The sequence below is a fragment of the Vigna unguiculata genome, chromosome 11 (assembly GCF_004118075.2).
Source record: "Vigna unguiculata cultivar IT97K-499-35 chromosome 11, ASM411807v1, whole genome shotgun sequence".
Classification (NCBI taxonomy): Eukaryota; Viridiplantae; Streptophyta; class Magnoliopsida; order Fabales; family Fabaceae; genus Vigna; species Vigna unguiculata.
This window is the reverse complement of record NC_040289.1, coordinates 14,567,574-14,580,238: the sequence shown is the minus strand read 5'-3', so window position 1 is coordinate 14,580,238 and position 12,665 is coordinate 14,567,574. Positions and strand designations below refer to the sequence as shown.

The 12,665-nt window shown below is 32.8% G+C and overlaps 1 protein-coding gene across 1 annotated transcript; it reads right to left on the bottom strand.

Moving 5' to 3' along the window:
• Positions 1-9,499: 9,499 nt before the first annotated feature.
• LOC114170072 lies at positions 9,500-11,116 on the bottom strand. The gene is made up of 2 exons (XM_028055553.1): positions 10,737-11,116; positions 9,500-10,660 (listed from the first exon to the last, which is right to left on the bottom strand). The coding sequence occupies exons 1-2, from the start codon at positions 10,978-10,980 to the stop codon at positions 9,747-9,749; spliced, it is 1,158 nt and encodes a 385-aa protein (XP_027911354.1). The 5' UTR covers positions 10,981-11,116; the 3' UTR covers positions 9,500-9,746.
• Between the last annotated feature and the right edge of the window lie 1,549 nt (positions 11,117-12,665).

Below are 12,665 nucleotides of genomic sequence, written 5' to 3'. Positions count from 1 at the left end.
ACCATATGGAAAAACATTAGTCATAACTAAAGAGTCAATCCACTTAGGCTAGAGCTTACCACCTACGATACAAATCCTACAGTTATATAACAACATTTTTTGTCCAACCACAAACTCCTTTCTAGCTATGAAGTTGTCATGGAATTTCTTGGTCTTCTCCTTGTAGAACTTGAACTTCTCATAGGCTTTGAGTCGGATCTCATCTAATTCATTCAATTGCAGCTTCCTTTCCTCCCAGTCTGGTCAAGAGAGAAGTTGTAGGACTTCACAACCAAGTAGGCTCGATTCCCTATAGGTGCCTTGTAATCAATCATATGTGCCCAAAGAGCGTCCTCTAATATGTTGCTTAAATCCTTCTTGTTGGGCTGCACAATCTTCTCCAATATCTTTTTTACCTTTTTGCTTAAAATCTCATCTTGCTTGTTAGTTTCAGGCTAGTAGGGATAGAAATCTTGTGAACATCCTGATACTTCTTAAACAAAGCCAGCATGGATCTATAGGAAAAATGGGTGCCCTAATCACTAACAATAGCTTCGGGTACTCTAAAGCTGCAAAATATATTAGATATAACAAAATCTACAAAAACTCGAGCATCATTAGTCCTGATGGCTTTGGATTCCACCCATTTCGAAACATAGTGATAAGTGCCCAATATGAGATAATTTTGAGATGAATTTGGAACTTGTCATGTTTTGATTTTGTTGAATTTCTTAACAAATCACCCCAGTTTAACTTGTTTTGTAGTTCCCGATATCAACAGAGAGTCAAAGTGGAAAAATAAATAAATTAAATGAATTTCAAGCAATTTTGGGCAAAAAATGACACTGGTGGGTCTAAGTGGCAAAGCCAAGGCTTGAGCCACAAAAGCGAACTCATTACAAAGGAAAACCTCGAGCACTGAACCTGAGGCTAAGCCTTGAAGACCCCTTCTCTAGGAAGTTATCTCGAGCCACAACACCAAAGCATGAGGCTTGAGCCACAAAGGAAACTCAACTAGGAAGGAAACCTCTGCAACTAGAGCCACAAGTGCATTGTTGAGCATTGCCCTAGACAATTAATGAAACAAAGTTGTACCCCTGTTTTGACAGACTTTTTTAGGGGTTCTATAGAGAGACTCTTTGAGAGCTTTTTGTAATCACTTACCTCTATACTTAGTGAACATTATTAAAGGGCATAAGAAGGATGATTCTTGAATATATTTTATTCTCTTCATCTATTATGAGGAGCTAAATCTGTTTAAGTGTTGAAGCAAAGATGTAACTCTTTGGAACACTCTTGTATTGGTATTGTTACATTTATCAAGGTATGTTTTTATTACATGTTTGTGAATTAGTTTATACTTGTTGTTGGATGAACTTACCACTCATCTTATTTCACTAGCTTGAGATTGAGTGGAAATTGGTTCCAAGTTGTGGTCCAACTGATTTTCCTCCTACTTTTAGATGCTACGAACTACCGAGTATACTTGTTGGAAAAATTGATTACATTGGAGCATCAACAAGTTTTTTTATGTGGTTGTCGTGGATTTGTGTTAAGAAAACCATTGTTTACAACTAGTTTGATTACTGTATAAACTATATAAAATTATTCTGTTTGATAGATTTTGTTATTGCATAATTTTATTGCTCACTATTGCTCGAAGGTTTTTTGTATGCAAAGAAGAAAACAAAAACAAGGTCTACTCTTTGATCCTGAAATTGAAAGGACAAGTAGGAGAAACAATAGCAAAAACAAAAAAACATAAGCAACTCGTGAAAAGACAGTAACAACAATAAGCAGAGGTGGCTAATTCAAACTCTAGTATGGATTCTCATACACCAGACCAAATGGCTGCAAAAAATAACCAAAGGAGGTTGTTAGGTGATTACACATATAGTAGGGACCTCATTATTTCTCAAGCATAGTCAAGCCTCCTAATGGTATAGAAATGAAGCTTGCATTACTCTCATTAATCACAACAAATCAATTTTCTAGTTTGGAGCAAGAAGACCCCTTTAATCATCTTGTCACGTTCTATAAGTTGTGTGGAACTCTTGGAACTAATTCTGATGATGAAGATGTTGTTTACCTCAGACTATTCCCTTTTTCACTCATAGGTAATGCCAAAACATGGCTACAATCTCACCCAATTCAAAGCTTAACCAATTGGGAAGATGTAGGGAAAAAGTTCGTAGAGGGATTATTCCCTCCTTCCAAATATATCAATGCAAAAGTTGCCATAACCACCTTCTCTCAAGGAGCTATTGTGAGCACTTTTCTGAAGCATGGGAAAGATATGAGGCATTATTAAAGAAATGCCCAAACCATGGATTTAATGACATAGCACAACGTAACATATTTTACGATGGACTCATGCCCTAAACCAAAATGTTATTGGATGCCTCTACAAGAGAAATAATGATGTTAAAAAATACTAAAGAAGCCATTGTGATTATTGAATCAATAACTACTAATGACCAACAAGTTCAATATAACATAAGTACTGGAGCACGAACATGTAGATAAAGCATGTGTATCCGTGTCGAGGACGTAACCGACACAAATACGTCTTAGTTCATTAAAATTCGTTTTATCTAGACATTTATGCTTCACCAATTAAATTTCGTTGATTCATATAATTATTTTGTACAACACTTTATTTTGTTCATCCAAACTTTAATTTATTAAAGGATTTTTCTTTTATTTTTTTAACATTATTATCTTCAACACTTACAACTCCAATATTAACAACCCACATAAAAAAGTATATTTTTAAATATTATTTTTAATTTATTTATCAGGTTTTCTTTAATTTATTAAAAAAATTTAACACTTCTTCTTTCTTTAATATTAACCACCTAACATAAAAATAAATTTAAAATATAGAGTATTTATTTTTAGACAATAGACAACGTATAGTGATTTATAATTTTATTTATTAAACTATTTAAAAGTATAATTTATTAGTTTTAATTTATATATCGAGTTTAATGTATTTAGCATATTCTATTTAGATAATATTCATTACTAATTTCTCTGTTTTAATATGATTTAAAACAAATTATAATAACATCGTGTATTTTTTTTAATATAAAATAAATTGTTGTATCAGAAATGTTTGTATCCTATATTTTGTAAAGTAGGACGAATCATCGTATACGACATATTTGATACTCATATTGTATCCATGCATCATAGGACATAAGTCAACCTTCCAGAAGAAGAATTTTGGAGCTGGGAACACAGGATGCCATTTTGTCCAAAATAAAATAATCTCACAACAAATGAAAGAACTGAAGAAGCAAATGAAGAAATTGCAGCTTAAGCCACAACCTCTTGGCTTAATGCAATAAGTGATGAGATGTGATTTTTGCTTTGGAAAACACCAAAATGATTAATGTTCTACATTAGAGACTTGAAAAGAGGAGGAGGTGAACTACATTAACACAATAGAAGAACAAACCATTATTCCAACAATTAAGATCAAATCAAAATCAAAATCAAAATCAATATTCTAGTGGAGGCAAGAATGAGGAACATCCAATAGGCAGTATGCACATATGCCCTATCAAGGACAACATAATAAGCAACATGACACAGTTTCCAAGATTGAAGATGCTTTGACTTAGTTCATACAAATATAAATTTCTAATGAAACGAACACTGAGGTATACACAATAAACCTTGAAGTGTGGATTGGACAGATTGCAAAGCAACTCACAAATCAATAAGAAGCTCAAATCTCAAACAATACAAGGGTCAATCATAAGGATCAATGCAAGCCCATCACTGTCAAACAAGGCATAGTGATAAGAAAAGGAATTGAAGACAACTTGAGAGATAAAGAAGGTGAGATGAGAGTTAGAAGGAGAGAAAAAAGAAGAATAAAATATTGAGAGTGAGCATGAACAAGAAAAAGTTGTGCAAAAAGAAGAAAATGAGATTGAAAATGAGTGTGGAGAATTGAGAAGAGAAGAAAATAATACAAAGAAGAATGAGAAGGATGTGAATAACCATAGTCTAGATAAAGAAATAGAAAAAGAAGAAAGTAAATTTTTTAAACAACCAAATTTTAAACAGTGTCTTTTGAGTTATTTAAAAAAATTATTTGAAAGCAAACAAAGGTGCTATAGGAAGAATGATTTAGTTAAAAAACTTGTCTTCTTGTTGAGGTCATACATGGACTAATTTTTTCATCTTTAAAGATCCTTCTTTAAAAGAAACAATCTTTTAAAAAAATTTCAATTTTAAAAATTTTCTTTAGTTTTCCAATATGCAGGAATATATGCTTTTCCACAAAATATTATATTAAATCTGGAAAATAACTTTTTAATAACATTCTTTTTGTATTTTATAGAATAAAAAATGGAGAAAATACACATCAAAATAACATTTAAACAATTAGGATGCGATGGACAATAAAGACAAAGATGTACTACAAGCTACAAGATTTAAATAAACAATTATGGTAAATAAAAAGTGTGTTTTTTCTTTTTATAAAAATGTAAACGATTATATTTAATAAAGTAAATTTTAATTGAAAATTCTTTGTCAATGTGTTTTATTTGGTAGTTACATAACCTTTATCAAAAACTATAGAATAGATCACAGACTGTTTGCTCTAGAGTACTCTAACAAATTTTATCTCCAAACAAAGAAAATGATATTTGTTCGTATCTTGTAAAAGATCATACGGTCACATATTTTGAACTACAATTTTATCACTCATCCAAGAATAGGTCTTACAAAGACCAATTTTAATCACATTGGTTATCTGAAACAATTGTAGTTGATTAATTTCTCAACACATGGCCCATCTAAGAGAGGCACGACCACATGCACCATGTGCTACGTACCGACAATCAACATTATTATATATGATATCACTTAATAAAGAGAAATTAAAAACTAAAATCAAAACAAAAAATTGTCTTGGTTATTTATGTTAGGAAGTATTTTATTGTGTTTATTTTATTTATCTATTAATAAAGTGATTATTGGGATTTTTATATCAATTGGTATCAGAGTTAAGGTCACCAGTTTAATTTTTGGTGGATAATTACTAAGGGAGAAATTGTTGCAGGTTGTACAATTGTCCCGTGGCAGAAGCCAAGTGGGTCAGATCACAAGTGAGATTCCTAGTAGGACAATTGTTGAGAGAGAGATTGTTATAGGTGGTATCAATTGTCCAGTGACAGAGACTAAATGGGTCGAGTCACAATCAAATTGTGGCGCTTGGACTTATGTTACACCCTTAAATAAAAATAGTTGCACTAGTGCAAGAAAGAGTTTCTGCCGCGGTTATTTTAGTCTTTTGGCCCCGGTTTAAGACCCGAGGTATATATTGCCGAGGTAAAAAATGTTACCTTTCTGGCTCGGTTTACACCTGAGGCATATTCATTCATTACTGCCTCGGTTCTAGAATAACCGAGGCCTAATATAGACATTAAAAATAAAATAAAAATTAAAACAACCCAGCCTTTCTGCCTGAGTTCCATTATCAGATTCAATGTCTATTACACATAAACACTCACGCACCCAAAGCACAAAAACAGTGGCCATTTTAGAACCCTTTTTTCACCATTATCTCATCTTCATCTTCCCGACCACCATACGGCTGAAACTGGTTCGGCAACCCAATCGGCTCCGCGGTCACGCCACCCAAGTTCGCCGTGAACAACAGCCACTCTCCGTCGCCACTGAAGCACACGTGATTCAACCTCTCCCTCTTACCCTCCACCCCTTTAGCCACCTCCACCCTCCGCAACCCACTCCCATCTGGTCTCACCAAATAAATCCCAAACACCTCACTGTTCTGCGCCTCATGCCTGTTCGACGAAAACGCTATCCTTCGAACGAAGGATGATGGCGTCGGAACTTCGAACGGAGACGACAATGAAGGCGAACCAGAGGCGACGAGCAGCACTGGCGAACCAGAGTCCCTCACTGCGTGTGGCGGCGTGCGTTTGTCGTCTGTGGTGCAGCGACGAGCAGCACCGGCGAACCAAAGTCCCTCTGCTTCCGCCATGTCTCCACGACGTCAGTGTGCGCAATGGTGGTGGCGCGTCAGATGGCCAGCGACGCTACCGCAACGTCCCTCATTGAAAGATCTTACCTTTGAGATTGGATGTTGGATCTGAGATGTTGGAGAGAAAGAAAGTTTGAAACTTTGGAAATGATTGGGTTTTATTTTGGAGATGGAGAGAAAGAAAGTTTGAAGTGTTAGAGAAAATGAGGAAGAATGCGGTGCAGAGAGGAAGACGAGGATTGTGGTTGATTTTGGTTTATTTAACCTAAATTTTCCACCTTCCTGTAGTGCAAATAAAATCAAAGCAGTGTGAAGTTTATGCCTCGGGTCTTAAACAACCGAGACAAAACCCTTTTCGTTTAATTGAAAAATTAAAAATGACGGGAGAATTAAAAATATTGACAGACATTAGGCCTCGGGTTTGAGTGAACCGAGGCATAATGTAAGTTTTTGCCTCGGGTATTGAAATAACCGAGGCATTAAAGGTTGAAAAATTTCAAAATTGCCACCGCGTGTTTATACGCCTCGTTTGCTGTACAACCGAGGCATAAAGAGCGAGTTAAAAAGTTAAAACTGTAGTAGTGTTGTGTAGCTATAACTTTTGACCTAATAGTAAACACTTGATCTAACCATGTACTGTCCATACTTAATTAAGACACACACAAAAAAATCATTCAATGACAAAGTATAACCTAAATAAAAAATATATCATAAACAAATATTGTATACTATAAATTTTTTTTTTTTACTTATTTACATTATTTTAATAAATTTTTATGTGCCTCTTTATTCGTATCCAATACATCAAAAGATCGTATAATTGTTGTCACAAGTCAAATACCATATTAGCATATTCAATTGGTAAGGGGGAAAAAACTATAATTATGATATTAGAATGATTTAGTTGAGATGATTAAAAATATTAATGAATTTTTATCATAGTAGATGTTTTAAATAAGGTCATTAAAAGAACTATTCTTTCTAAGGTCTTGTTGTCGAATTATTGGGATAATTAAAGAAGGATTTATATGTAAAATATTTTTCGATGTCTGAGTCAATAAAGTTTAAAGAAAATATTAAAATACGATTATATAAAAATTAAACGAATTAAGAATTTAGTATTAAGTACTTTCTAAATTGATGTGCTGTAAGTATAGACTTATTAGACCTTTAGAAAAAGATAAAAAAATATATATTTAATTACTTAAAATTGATTGAGTTATCTAAAATCTCTTAAAAAATATTTAGTTGTCGTATTAATATATCCAAGTCGTTTAAATAGAAAATATAAAATATATTTAGTTATATAATTAACTTTAAATATGTTAAAATAACTCTGAATACTTTAGAAGTGAGATTAGAACTCGAATCAATTAAGTATGTTGATTTATGAAAATATCAAAATAATAAACTCTCTTAATAATTAAACAGTTCTCAATATTTTAAAGAATTGAATGTGGAAGCGTACCTTATAATTGGGAACCGTAGATGAAGAAAGATGGTACCTGGTTTTCCAACAGTAGAGTACCTGAAGGTTCCCTTTAGATTCTCTCTTAACGGAAAGGGAGAGAACGAAGCAGGAATAATATGTAATGTAATGTGCTCATAAATGGGAACACTAACATAATCCTTTATATAACTTCTGATAGTTACTTAATTTCAATATTCCTAATTTGACTCATTCATCAAATTAGAATATTATTAGTATACACACATTTAATATATCATATGTAAGTTCATAGCCACATATTTAATTAATTAAATCACTTAAATACTTTGATTAATAATATAATGACTCTACCACATTTAATTATTTATTTTATATATATATATATATATATATATATATATATATATATATATATATATATATATATATATATATATATATATGACCCAATGGCTAACAAAGTATAAAAGTTTTCTAAATTTGAAAGGAAAAAATGGTACGCATAAACAATATTCATGAATAAATAAATTTTATCATTTTTTAAATTTCTAACATAAATAATTAATTTTGAGATTGCATTTTCACAATAAGTTTGAGACTTTTAAGAATAAGATCAAGAGTTTCCACCTTTGATAATTCCAAGTTAATGATGTAATTCACCTGTTTTGAACGAATGATTTTGAATGTGAAAAGTTATAATTAAAGAAAGATAAAATTAGGAATATTTTGATTGGAAATGTATGGGTCTTATCATTTACAATTAATTTTAATCCTAATATTTTAAAATGATTTATTACAGTTAGTTAATTTGATAAGCAGTAACCATTTTGATAGTAACCTATAACCAATTCATTCCGAACCTTAATAACACTTCAGGGGCAGCTTGCCACGTTTTTCATATCAAATCACAGCATCCACAAAATTGAATTGCACGTAGTAGAGTCTTCAAACACATGTCACTGTTTTTCTTTTTCATCAATTCTTAGCACTACCTTTCAACTTTATTCATAACTTTAAGCTCACATGGACACAACACTTGAAAACGCAATAATTAGATTGTGACAACGTGATCCCTTTCCTTCTGTGTCCCAATTTTTAATTTTCTTTTAATTTCTTCCCAATATTATAATATACGTTACTGTTTTTATTGCTTTTTTTACTCTCTTACTATTCCTTTTTATATTATATTATATTATATTGTTTATCACATTTTTCTTATACAACTAACAAACACAAAAATGCTTGGGTAGTTATCTCCTTATGTTATAATACTTCCCAACTCATTTATAAACAAAATTAACAATTTCTATATTGATTAAGAATAATAGTTTATTTAATATTTTTATTTTATGTAACAAGAAGATATTTTTCTTAGTTACCCTCAAATAATTATTTATTGAAAATTATGCTTAATGATACAAATATTTTTGAAATAATAATATTAATCAAGGTTTAAGTGATTTGAATACTTATTTTAAGTCCATCAATTATGACCTTTTTCTACTTATGTTTAAGTTTAAATGGCACATTTAAACATTTCAATTGGTTTGGCATGAGGGAAATTTTTTCACAGATGGGAATCGTGATTTCTAATCTTCTTGTAAATTACGATTCCTATGAATGACTAAGGTTTTTTTTTTTCTTTTTTTTTATCGGTAAGAGATACTTCGAGGAATATTTACATAAAGATTTCTAAAAATTAAAGAGCAATATAATATTTTTATTAAAAGATTTACTTTTTACTACACTAATTGATTTAATAAGAATAATATGAATTTTTTATAATTTTTTATTCTAATTAGTGAAAGTTAGATTGTTCACATCTGCATGAGAATATTTATATGCAAAGATAAAACCATTCCAAGAAATTTGATTTTCAGGGAATATTATTTTTAAGACGTAAATGGGAAACGTCATTGACTTACAATTAAATGACAGTTCAATACCAAAAGATTTTTTTGCTTCTTCCTTCTCAAGTTACAATCTGAAATTGAAACGCAAAATTAAATTTAAACACATCTAAATATATAAACTATGAAACTTATTATTCGTAAACTAAGTTTGCACTCAACAAACTAAAGTTTAAGTGTATATAAACTATAATATAAATTATATAACCTTACTCATTTACATGGTGCGACTTTGCCTCCCCAGCCAAGTAGTAATTTTTCTTCCCCTTGATAAAATTATAGAGAAAACAAAAAAAAGGAAAAACTCAGACAAAAATACGAAATGGTTTTGTTCTGTTTGTATATATGAACATCAGTAGTGTTTGTGAGAAAATCCACGTCAGCAGAATCTCCAATCCAACCTAACCTCAGGTGGGCCATGCACGTGTTGAGTGGGTTTTCTGAACGACACGACGTGGCTGCTAACCATGAACGCAGTCACGCGCTCGCTCACTCTTATGTCTTCCATTTTCATGTCTTGCAACCGCCGCACGTACTCCGGCACGTGCACAAGGTCCCACACCACTCCAACGCCACCCTCCTTCAACACCCTCACCACCTCCGCCATCGCCCTACCCCTCTCCGCCGCAGCCACCTCCGCCCCGTGTCCCCTCCCCACCGTGTGCAAAAACGTCCCGGACACCACAACGTTAAAGCTGCCATCCAAGAATGGCAGTCTGGTCGGGTCGCCTGTGCGGCATGTCACATACTCCTCCACTCCCTCTAACTTAGCGGCCCGAAGCGTCGCCGCTAACCCGGCCTTATTCGGACCGCTGAATCCAATCACCCGACCCGAACCTCCTTCCTTTTTAAGGCGGGCGGCTATGGCATTCAGCAAAATGCCGCGGCCGCAGCAGCCGAGGTCAAGCGCTAAGCGCACCGTGGACCACTCCTCGACCGTGTTCACCATGCGCTGAGCCATCTCAGAATGGAGAGGCACGGCGGAGTAGAAAAAGTTGGCCGCCGCGTAGAAAAGGCAGAGAGCGGAGAGAGCCGTGACGGAGCCGGTGAAGCCTGCCGCGAAGCGTGCGGCGCCGCGGTGTACGGCGGCGATGGAGAGAAGGGTCTCGAAAAGGTTGGAGATTTGGTTGAAGTAGTGAAGGTAGAGTACTGAGAGAATCGAGAAGAGAACGGCTTGACAGAGAAGGAAGACGAAGGTTTGCCACTGATCCATTCCGTAGATGAGGTAGATCCGCGTCCATTCTCTGCTTGATGTTTTTCCCATTCTTTGATTCAGCAATTCACAGAAAATACCTACAAAATTAAATTGAAAATAAAATCCTTAATTGACCCAAAAAAGGAGACAGGAGTCTAGGAGTGTGTGGCATACAGTTACAGTTTGGTAGTACAAAGTGGGAGGTTTGGATCTTCGAAGGTTTATTTGACGTTAATGGTGATGGTGCATCAAATAGTGTGATGTCATTTTGGTTGAAACAAACTCTCAGTGATTCCTCGTTTTCCGTTCTCAGTGTCAGAGAGACAGGGAAGCGTGTAAATGAGGGAGAGAAGACTGTAGAGAGATCACTGTAATCAGTGAGGTTTATTTCTTTCTTTTTTCCTTCCAAGCAGACCATTGATTATTTATATCGTATTTATATTTAGCCAGAGTTGTTTGGACAGTAAATATACCTCTACAAAATAATTAAGAGAGAGAGAATGAGTGAGTATTTAAAAAATTAAAATTGAAATTGGGTAATTATAAAGGTGGTATGCTTCATTTTTTGCTGTATACGAAAGTGAGAAAATAAAGAAGAAATTATAGATATGCTAAGTATATGATAGAAACAATGAGAGATGTTATGGTGGTGTTTAAGATCGACAAAGAATTGTTAATATTGATGAATGAATTACCATTATTGTCACAATTATTACTGATTTATTATTATCACTACAAAATAATACCCGGATTCTTTTAAATTGTGGTTTACGGTTCTTTTAGATAAAAATGTAATTAATTTTCTTTATTTTTAAACTATTTGTAAAATTTTCTGTTCATGCACAAATAATATTAGATCGTCACAGGATTCAAACTTTATTTTACTACAAATTTTGAGTTTTTTGGATGGATGTTCTTTGGTTTTATTCATCATGTCTTATTTATAGGAGTTTAATCTTATTTTTACCCTGATTCGAACTATGTATTAGGTGTTGATTATGTTCACAATAGCCCAATCATTATTGGGCTTGGTGTGGATTTGGTTGGTCCCAAACTTCAGGCTCATCATACTTTCAAAGTGGTTTCAGTTGTCTTTTTTCTAAGTTAAAGTAGGCGGTACTCTTGTGACCGGTTGGTATAGGTGTCGCTTGTCCAATTAGTGAATCCGCCTAGTTGAATGATCGAGCCGTTATGTACTTTAGTTGATTCATGTTTATTGATGAGATACTAATTTAGTATGTCGTCGTCATGCACTCGGTTATGGTTTGTGTATGACATTCCTTTTAGATTTAGTGGTTAACCTCAAGTTAGCGACTTTTTAGGATAGTAGATCATCAGCCTACTATGATACAGTTACCTCAAGTTAATGACTTCTTTAAGGTAGCGGTTAACCTGGCCACTATGGTACATGTTATATTTTACTTTTCTCTTCAATTACAAAATATATATATATATATATATATATATATATATATATATATATATATATATATATATATATATATATATATATATATATATATATATATATATATTGGTTAATATTATTTTGAACTTTTTAAAAAGTTATTGAAATAAAAAATATCTTTAAAACGTGTATCACTTTAAGAAGAAACGGGTTGCGGGAAAATATATATTTCTTCATCACACTAAATTAATTTTTATTGATGTTTATAAGCTACATCACTAAAATCCAATAATGACTTGCATACTGATAATGGGGCAGTCTAGTTCACACGAAGTCGGAATCTTGTAATAAAAATATGTTCATGAAAGAAAATAAAAAGCTGACTAAACATAGAGGATTAGGTTATTTAATTTCATTTGCATAACAAAATAACAATAATTGCATTAATATTGTATTAATTGCATTTTCTTTTTATGGCGTTTTTTAACTTTAAAACTAAGCCATTTTAGCTGAAATTTTATTTTCAACCTAATTTAGCATGATATGGCCAAACAATTATTGATATACATGTTGTTTGTTGTTCTGGTATACCTAATTGTTAGGAATTCAAGTGAGTCTAAATCTCACATTGGATATAAATGAGAAAGTAGAGTAATATAAGAATAAAGACCTATAAACCCATAGTCTTGAGGTTT

Coding starts and splice junctions, on each gene's coding strand:
- LOC114170072 (XM_028055553.1), bottom strand. CDS start 10,980: ATGGTCTGCTTGGAAGGAAAAAAGAAAGAAATAAACCTCACTGATTAC. Junction 10,661..10,736: donor TGTACTACCAAACTGTAACT/GTATGCCACACA, acceptor TTAATTTTGTAG/GTATTTTCTGTGAATTGCTG.